The 10,211-nt window shown below is 34.5% G+C and overlaps 1 protein-coding gene and 1 pseudogene across 1 annotated transcript in view; both read left to right on the forward strand.

Moving 5' to 3' along the window:
* The window catches only part of LOC108752106 (chorion peroxidase-like), a 108,467-nt gene extending 105,145 nt beyond the window's left edge, over positions 1-3,322 (forward strand). The window contains 5 exon segments of the mRNA XM_018492733.1: positions 1,451-2,612; positions 2,614-2,846; positions 2,849-2,958; positions 2,960-3,033; positions 3,035-3,322. Coding sequence (XP_018348235.1) covers positions 1,451-2,612; positions 2,614-2,846; positions 2,849-2,958; positions 2,960-3,033; positions 3,035-3,227 — 1,772 coding nt within the window. The 3' untranslated portion in view covers positions 3,228-3,322.
* On the forward strand, positions 3,251-4,823 carry LOC108752088 (annotated as a pseudogene).
* The last annotated feature ends 5,388 nt before the right edge of the window (positions 4,824-10,211 follow it).

The following is a 10,211-nucleotide window of genomic DNA, read 5'->3' on the forward strand; positions in this document are numbered from 1 at the left end:
GTAATCGAAAATTTTCTCAAATTCGTTTTGGACACGTTACAAATCCACAAAGTGAGAAGAAAATTTTTCGTCTTTTTCAGCTCGTAGTTTTTGGTATGTAAAAATTATCAAACTCATATAAACTTAAAAAATGTGATAAGCTTTTAAAAGTAGAGACTTCAAGCTTTAAAACCCTTTTTTTAAATTTGAATTTTATTCATTATTGACGAAGATATTGTATATACAACTTTGAGCTAAAAAATACGCGATGACTTTTTACTTAACCTAATATATATACACACTGTATATATACATTTTTTAAAGATGTGTAAAGACGGAACTTTTAATCGATATTTGAATATTGCCTGTACATTTTGTAAAGATTTTTGGATATTCCAGAGTTTTCTTGGAACGGTCTTTTTAGAAGGTTTTTAGAAATCTTTCGTGAATATTTCGGGAATGTTTAGCGTTAGCTGGGAATATTGCAATTTTATTAAAAAATAAAAGTATTGTATTTACTATAATTGTTATTCCTTATAAACAAATATTACAACCTTACATGCGAATGCATCCAAAATACATTTCTTAATATATTGTCTACTTTTGTGGTCGGATTGAATTCAAACAATAAGAAATTATTTATTATTATTTAAAGTCTCTAATGAATTAAGTATCATAACAAAACTCAATCAACGGGCGAAGTAAGAGTCAACCACATTTTTTTAAATTTTCATAAAATTATATATTATATTAACTGCGATGAAACATCACGCCAAAAAATTAGACTATAAACTAATAAATTACAAGTTACAAGTTTCGGCTACCGGTTTGAGCCCTCTTCAGACATTAGTACAATGAAAAATAACAGAATAAAATCAATTGTCGCAAGTATTCGCATATTCAGAATAATCACAGTTCGGGTGAGTCTTGATCTCGAAACATAATTTCCGTATGGAATTAAGTATCTGCTCTTCATTTGTTATTATACTTAAAAAAATTAACAATTCGTTATGTTATCTACTTCATCATGTTACTTTTTCTGTCCCTAACGGCGTTGCAAAGATACAGTTACGATTGATATTCATAATGGACAGCACTAATACATTCTATTTTTGAATTAAGCATTTAGCTTAAAAATCTTGAAATATACTTTTACTTATCAATATTAATATTACATAATACATTATGTACTTTTTATATTTTATATTTTTGTAGACACTAAAATAAAAATTTAAAATAAAAACTATTAAATACCCAATTTGAAATCACTATACATGAATATTATATAGTGAATATTATATATTCAGATATAACGTTTTTTAAGTACTTGATGCAAATATTCAATCCGAAAATGGAAAGTGTCAGTGACGCATTTAGAGTACAATATAGTCATAATTAAGTAATACAATCATAATTAATTGAAATAAAGTTATTATTGAAGCATTGATAATAAAAATAAATATTGTTACAGATGTTTCAATTCATGACGAGTTCATCAACCCTGCGAATTTGGACACAGCAGGATCTGTCGATCGCCTTCTTCTAGGATTAATAAATCAACCATGTCAGAGACGGGACGAATTCATAACCGAAGAGATGACTAATCATCTTTTTCAAACGCCTGGTTTTCCATTCGGCATGGATCTTGCTTCTCTCAATATTCAGCGGGGTAGAGATCACGGTTTACCGCCTTACATCCGATGGCGTAAGCCTTGCAGCTTGAGTCCGATAAGAACCTTTGAGGATCTTAATAAAGTGATGTCGCTGGACGTCATAAGAAAATTAAAATCATTATACTCATCGGTGGAGGACATTGATCTCTTCTCGGCCGGTCTAGCAGAAAAATCGATAGTTGGCGGTCTAGTTGGTCCGACTTTTGCTTGTATAATCGCTCAACAATTCAGTAATCTACGACGTGGCGATCGATTCTGGTACGAAAATCCCAATAGCGAAAGCAGTTTTACCGCTGATCAGTTGCAACAAATCAGACAAGTCACTTTGGCCCAAGTACTGTGCCAAACGATGGATGGCATTGAAACCATACAACCATTTGTTTTCCTCGCGATGGATTTATTGAAGAATCAACGTCTCTCTTGCGATGATTTAGCCATAGGACATCTGAGCCTTAAACTCTGGACTGAACAACCATCTCAATTCAAAAGCAACGTCGACAACTCGCAAAAAGTTAAACGAGCGGCGGCCGACACAAGTTTCTCTATTTCTAAGTTAAAAGAGGAAAACATTCATCCTAGGAGAAAAGTTTATCCTGAAAGTAATCCCAAACATACAAAAGTTACAACTCTAAAACCTTTCCAGAACAGCGTTAATCAAGAAAATAAAATCATTGTGAATAGACTACTTGTGCGTCCAAACAACAACAACGTCACGATTGTGGTCCAAAATAATGTCATAAACGCGCCTGTTTTCGTAAACGAAGGTATCTACGATTCACATATTAAAATTGGGGAACAGCTTCCTATTAGTTCAATTCTCCGACCGCAGGGAAAACCTATACCGACGACTATTCCTCATTCATCAAATTTTTATTTAGCACGTCAACCGTATGTTCCCTACACTTTTAACGATCCCCATAATCCGAATCCATTAGCCTATGGATACAGATTGCCTCCTTTCAGAGGATGACGTCTTTTACAATAACTATTCTGCTACTAATTCCAGACCTACTCTTAACACTTATTATACAAATTTCCAGCAGACTACTACGCAAATGCCACAGATTAATAGTTATTTGATTAATTACGGACTTTTATATCACAATTTGATTCCAGCATATTCTTACAAAAAACCTAAACTTCTAGAAAATTTCAAACATCATAAATTAAAAAATGAACAAAATCTAGTCCAAAAACCGTTGATCCTAACCTTTTAACAAATATGGAATTGATCAGACCTAATTATGCATCAAGTAATAAATCTTATATACATAAATCAAATTATGATGAATATAATTATCCAACAACTAACGCGACCAAATTTCCGACCGAATTATGCAACGAACGATGAATTTTATCGTTCACATAGATCAAGTTATAATGAAATCTACAACTGTACGACTAAATTCTGAACCAAATTATGAAATAAATAACGAATCTCATCATACTCACAGACAAAATTATTGTGGATATAAACCTTCGACAATCACACAGCCAAATTACGTATTAAATAATGAACCTTATCATACAGACAAACCAAATAATGACGAACATAGGTTTTTAACAAGTATGTAATCAAATCTTCAATCGAATTATGAATTCGAACGACAAATTATATCACAGATTATAATGTACTTAAATTTCCAGGCAACTCGCGACCAAATGAAAATTTGCATCATGTACAAAATCTAATTTATAATGGATTTATGTCCATAACAAACTTCCGATCAGATAAACAAAATCAGGAATCATATGGTAAACAGAAACTGAACGGTGTCAGAAATCAATATTTACAAAATAGTGATTTAATTAACGGACTGAATAAAGGTCATTCCATTAATCTCAATAAACCACAATATCGGGAACAATGGAATTCGAACAATCAAAAGAACCTAGCAAGATACCATATGGTTATGACGATCTTAATCTATATCAGAAAAAGCCGAATGTTGAATCAACCAAGTTATAGCATTAAATCCCATCAAACATTAACTACTAAGCCAAGTAATGAATATAATTCTCAACTTTGGAAAAAAGATTCGCTGCAATCTATCAAAAATTCTGTACAAATGGACTTTATGGATTTATTCCGAGTTCTGAAACAAATATTCCTTCTTATCAAAAAGATACATTTACAAATTCCAATATTTTGTTTTTTATAAATAACAATTACAATCGGTACTCTGATACTACTCAAATTGATCAAAAAATACTGTCATCTACTCAAAGCAGTTGGATAGTCATTATATCTCATATACAAGGCAATACTCAATCTCCTTTTAGCAAAGATATATATCCGTACGTAATTTATTTTTATTTAATCAGACACCAACAAGTTATCCGACTTATCAGAAAGATAATCAAAAGCACCTTTAAAAATATCAGGCAACAAATCCTTTGTTGATGTAGATTTACATGAACATACAATAATTCTCATAAAAATTCTTTAAAATCATACAGTTTAAATGAACAATTATTATCTAGCATTTCGACAGAAATTTCAACAATTGGTATTCAAGTATAATACATAAACAAGAAAAAAATTCAAATCCTAAACGAACAAAAGTGCAAAACGTCACAATTATCAGTGAAACGATCGAAGCAGTCCTCCATCCTGATCATATCGGATATGTATCTCAACCTAAAGCTACTAGTGAAATTCCAAGATCATTGGTACAACAGATAAAGAGCAATGTACCCGTTACTAAGAAAACTGGACAGTATTATTATGAAAAAAACGTCTTGCATCAATATCCAGATGAAATAGTTAGCCAAAGTCCCAAAAGTAATTCTCACTTGACAGACAAATCAAAACACTCATTCAGAATCGAAAAATGACATCTGAAAAGATTGCAGTAGAAACATCAGTTATTGACAATCCCATAACAAACTCTGAAATGATTCAAAACAAAAATAAATTGACAACGACACCTACGCTTCTGATTACTACTCATGATAATCACACAGATGACGTGGAAGATGTCCAAAGTGCTTTCTCGATAAATATCGAAAGTGTTGCAACGGCTGACATTCCCGACAGGTATTTCTTTTAAATACTGTTTATATAAACAATTGCACTTTGAAATTGTAACGTATATATACTTTTTACGTAATCGGCTATAGACAAGCGTATATGATGTTTCAATGGAGACACTATTTCGCAATAATCGTAATATATCTTTAATTAAATTTTTTTTTTATTAAATATCTCAGATATCTTTAATTATCTGTTACTTATATTATTTGATAAACCTGAAGTGTCAATAAATCTTTATATTCTGATTTAAAATTTTGACTTTTTTTTGTCAACAAGCAAGTTACCAAGATAATTTCACCTTTAATAAAAAACATCCAATTCCTTTTAGAATAAATCATTGAATGAATTTGCAAGAAGACATAAATTTATTATCTATGAAAATTCTTGCAGTTCTATCCGTTATATTCGTAAGTTTCAAGGAATTACCTAAGCTCAATAAATCGCGAAGTCATGATACTTCATGATTAATATAATTTTTTTTTAAATATGGGAATAAAGAAATTCTTATTTTATATTTTAGACTTTACTCTTATTTAATAAACGAAATTAAACATATTGTTACATCCGAGCTTCGGATAACCAAGGAGCTAGAGAGCTGTAACAAATACTAGCTTTTCCTGCCACATCCACACTCCGGATTTCCAAAGGGTTACGGAAGAACATGACTGAAATTTCTCTCGCGATCAAGCCCTGAGGAGCGGATCACGTGACCTTGACCACACGTGACCTTGACCGAGTGATCTTGACCACACGTGACCTTGACCACGTGACCTTGACCACGTGACCATCACCACACGTGACTTTGACCACGTGACCTTGACCCATGACTCGAGATAGTCAAACCCACATGTATTAAGGACTCAAAACTGGATCAATATGCCATGTGCATCAATTATGTCAGTGTGTTCGACAGTCCTTGTCTTTCGGTCATGGCATGAAATGGTTATCTTAATCCACGTGAACTCAATGTAATCTCAGGGGACCAGAGGATGAACACGAGAGATTAATAGAATAATCAAGGCTTTATTTCTATGATATAATTACTAAATTTATTCATTAGGAAATTTAAACACAAAATGTTACAATAAAAATAGACATTAAAAATAAACAATACAATTTTTTTGCTTTATTATACTGCGCGCGCGCGTGTGTGTGTGTGTGTGTGTGTGTGTGTGTGTGTTTGGGTACAGAGCAGAGAGGTACGATGAAGAAGGAATGTGTTAAATCAAAGGAAATTCATACGGTTGACAGAAAATTAGCGAGAGGCTGAAAAAGAGAATGGAGTGAGAGGGCGAAAGTGTTGGATGGGTATGGTAAAGGGGAACGGACTCTTGATATGCACGATTAAGCGGTCGTGAGAGGAAGGAGAGTAAGCCAACCAGAGATAGATGAGTTCATTCACGTCTTGCACTAATGATGTGTTGGAGAGGATGTCAGGAGTGGAGAATTAGGAAATATCATGCGGAGAAAGGAGAAAAGAATCACCTGTGAGCGAATGAGGTAATTCCGAAATCGAGTAAAATGTTGGTTCCGGGCTTGGAACGGAAAAAGGATGTCCGTCGGATCCCAGATGTTCATTCCCAGATTCAGAGCTGTAGGGAAATTGCAGTAAGAGAGTTCAAAAGGGGGAAAAAGGGAATTTTAATTAAATCTTATAAACCTGTTTTGATACTTGAACAATCAAATAAGACCTCTTTTAATATTATTTAATATACAGCTTCTATTCAGAAAACTTGTTTTGAACTTAAAAATAAAAAATTTTTCAATTAAAAATTTGCCATTTAGAGGTTCAACATAGAAGCTCAATTTATTAGATTAGAACCTATTATAAATCTAGAATCTATATACATTCTTATTATAAATCTTTAGAGTCAACATATGTCCTAAAACTATGATTCAAAGTAAAAGCAAAATTTTAACTCTGGCAAAATTTATCCGTCAAGTAATAACAGTATAAAGACAGCGAATCTCTGCAAGGTAAGTGACAGAGAGAGAGAGAGAGAAAGAGAGAGAGAGAGAGAGAGAGAAAGAGGAAGGGGAGAGGGGAGAGGGGGGGAAAGGGGGGGAGAGAGAGAGAGAGAGAGAGACAGAAAGAGAGTGTTGCACACAGTTGATTGCAACGAGTGCTTTTTGTGGTCGCTTGCGTCAGACGGCTCTCGGCACCGCCCCTGCTTACCTTCTATACGCGATCTGTGATTCGCTAACTTTATCCTTTAATAACTCAAAAAGTAAGCGTCGGATGAAATTTTTGTATAAGAAAAATCGTCGTTAGAATTCATTCAAGACACGTCTGTGCAAGGACACGGGGTTTATTTGAACCCTGTATAGAGATTCCCCTGAAGTCAGTCAGGTTTGAATTGGTAGAATTTCTATGGGGGGGGGGGGCAGGAATAGACTTTTATTAATTATTGGTCAGGATTCTTTTTCCCGCTCCAGGATTGGACAAAGTTCGAAATGTATTTTTGAAGAAGGAAAGAGTGTTCGACGAAATCTGTGTAGTGTCATCTTTAATTTTTTACACTAAAATTACGTACAGAGGTACGTTAAGAAAGCACACGTGCAACGTCGGCACAGAATTACCAAAAACATTTTCCTAATCGTTTCTTGATTTTACAATCGCGGACTCGTGGGAATTGTCCCCGACTTGACCGTTAGAGAAATGTTTTGGCGCAAGTCCTGCTCTCCCAAACGATTTATATATTTATCTTTAATCGCGATGTCTAAGGAGTTCTTGGCGTCCTTTTGGTCCCGCTGTTTGCGTATGTGCATTGATTTTTAATTATTTTTGAGAAACATTTACGAGGAGATACTGGATTTTTGGCTATGAATTTGGATATTTAATTTTCCGTATGAAAAAAAATGTTATTAACTTCTAAATCTTCAGCATCTGACTTGTTTGTTACTCGTAACTGTTTATTATAATGCTACAAATTCCAGACCTCCACAGAAGAAAGAATCGTGGAAGTCCACTGGATATAACAATGGGAGAGTTCAAGTTGACAAAGCGGCTAGCCTGCTCGCCAAGCAAATGAACATAATTGGTCGTTATATATTCAACTTATATCCACTTATAGATCCAACCAATCATATTCAATTGCTCGGTAAGCATGCTTAACCGCTTTGCCGTCTTGAACTCGCCCAATATATTATCGCATTTAATAAAGTATCTACACATTTATCAGGAATGTGATTTAGTTTTGCGAGTTTTGAAAGAGGTGGCACTAATGTCAGAGTTGTCAAAGACATTTCAATCGCAGCTATTATTTCTTAATGCTTTATTTTTATTATTTGATAATTACTATCATTAAATAGTCATTTACTAATAATAGACGCAGTAAACATTGGTTTATATCATTTAAAAAATGGAGCTTTCTAAAGAGCATTTTTTACACTTTTGTTTTTTAATCAGAAAAAAACGGCAGCTGAAGGTCATAAAAATCTGATGGAAACTTATTATGATACGAGGGAAAGTCAATAAGTTTTTAGAAAAACATTTTTTTTTATCGATTTATTTTTATTTCTCAACATAGTCTTCTTTCAACTCGATACACTTGATCCAACAATTCTCCAACTTTTTCAAGCCGTTCGAATAATATGATTTGTTCAACCCTTCAAAATAAGCCTCTGTTTCAGCGATGAGCTGCTCTCTGGTGGTGAATCTCTTTCCTCCGAACCATTTCTTCAGATTTGGAAACAGGAAATAGTCACAGAGGACTAGATCTGGCAAATATGCTGGATGGGAAAGCAATTCATAGCGGAATTTGTTGAATTTGGCCATCGGTGCCGAGCACGTGTGAACCCGTACATTGTCTTGATGGAAAAGCACTTTCTTCTTCGCTAAATGGGGACGTTTTTTCTTTAAAATGTTGTTGAAACGGTCCAATAAGGCTGCGTAATAATCGCCATTGATCGTTTGCTTCGACGGAAGGTAATTGATATGAATTATACTATGTTCATCCCAAAAAACTGTGGCCATCATCTTTCCGGCCGACTTCACGGTCTTCGTCTTCTTCGGAGCTGGTTCACCCGGTGGAGTCCATTGTTTTGACTGTTCCTTCGTCTCGGGTGTGAAGTAATGGATCCATGTTTCGTCCACAGTAATAAATCGACGCAGAAATTCATCTGGATTACGTTGAAACATCTTCAAACATTGTTTTGAAATCGTCACACGGTCGCGCTTATGATCCTCAGTAAGCAAACGCGGCACCCATCTTGCCGATAGCTTTTTCATACTCAATTGTTCGTGCAAAATTGAAATCACTGTGCCATGTGATGCCTGTGGGCTCAACAAGCTCGCGCACTTTCACTTGTCGATCAGTCAAAACAATATCTGGACTTTATTGATAATTTCTGGAGTAACAGCCTCAATTGGATGTCCCGAACGAGGTGCATCACATGTGGATGTACGACCACATTTAAATTCATTCACCCAATTGTATACAGTCACAAACGATGTGCTATGAACATTATCCAACTCGGTTTCTTTCGGCGTTAAATCTTTCATATGTAGATGTTTGATCACTGCATGAAACTCGTTTTTTTCCATTTTGTCAAAAATACAAAGGTTGTTCGCTTTAATCGTCTACAGAAATGAAACCACGCAATGAATTCCGCTCAAAATTTGACAGTAACCAGCTGAAAGATGCTACTTGTCAACAAGTAATGTGACATGACACTGCGAGTGCCCTCTGACAGATTTTCTAAGAACTTATTGACTTTTCCTCGTAATGTTGCTCCATCAATTATGACATGTGAATATTGGTTCAGACAATTCCAATGTGGCGATTTTAATGTTAATGGCAAAGATTGCTCGGGACAATCAATAAAGCTGAAAAATACTTATCTGCAAGCATTATTGAAAATGCTGATTTGCAACCATTACTGAAAATTCAGCACAATTCACTCCAGAATAACTTGTCAGAGAATTAAATGTTGATCGTACAACGATTACTAAACGTTTGATATGGAAAAGATTCACAACGTAAGAAAATAGGTTCCACATCAGTTATCGGAAAATGCCATTGCTAACCGATTGAATAATTGTATTTCGTTGATGGTCGGACAAAAAAGAAGAATTTTTTTTATTGAATTGTTACTAGGGATAAAAAAAGTGGTTGCTATTTTGATAATCCCAAATGAGAAAAATCATGAATTGATCCAGGCCAACCAGCAATATTCACTTTAGAGCGCAATATTCACGGTTCATGTCGGTATACGAGGTCTGTTCAAAAAGTATCGCGAATTTTGAATTTCCGCGGGTTACGTATATTCGATTTTCGATTTTTTTGTGGCGTTATGTTGGTACTCATGTCTCTCACTTATGCCGACAAGTTCGGCCATTTTGAATGTTCAATTAATTTTTGACAGCTGCTTTGCTTGCACGTGTTTTGGCTCGTCTTCGATTTTTGCCTATTCCAAAAAATGGATCAAAGGATCTGTATCAAATTTTCTGTGAAAAACAAAATTAAGTGCGCGGATGCATTCCGAATGTTGACTGTGGCATATGGTAAAGCTACCTTGGA

This window comes from Trachymyrmex septentrionalis, unplaced genomic scaffold (assembly GCF_001594115.1).
Source record: "Trachymyrmex septentrionalis isolate Tsep2-gDNA-1 unplaced genomic scaffold, Tsep1.0 scaffold54, whole genome shotgun sequence".
Taxonomy (NCBI): domain Eukaryota; kingdom Metazoa; phylum Arthropoda; class Insecta; order Hymenoptera; family Formicidae; genus Trachymyrmex; species Trachymyrmex septentrionalis.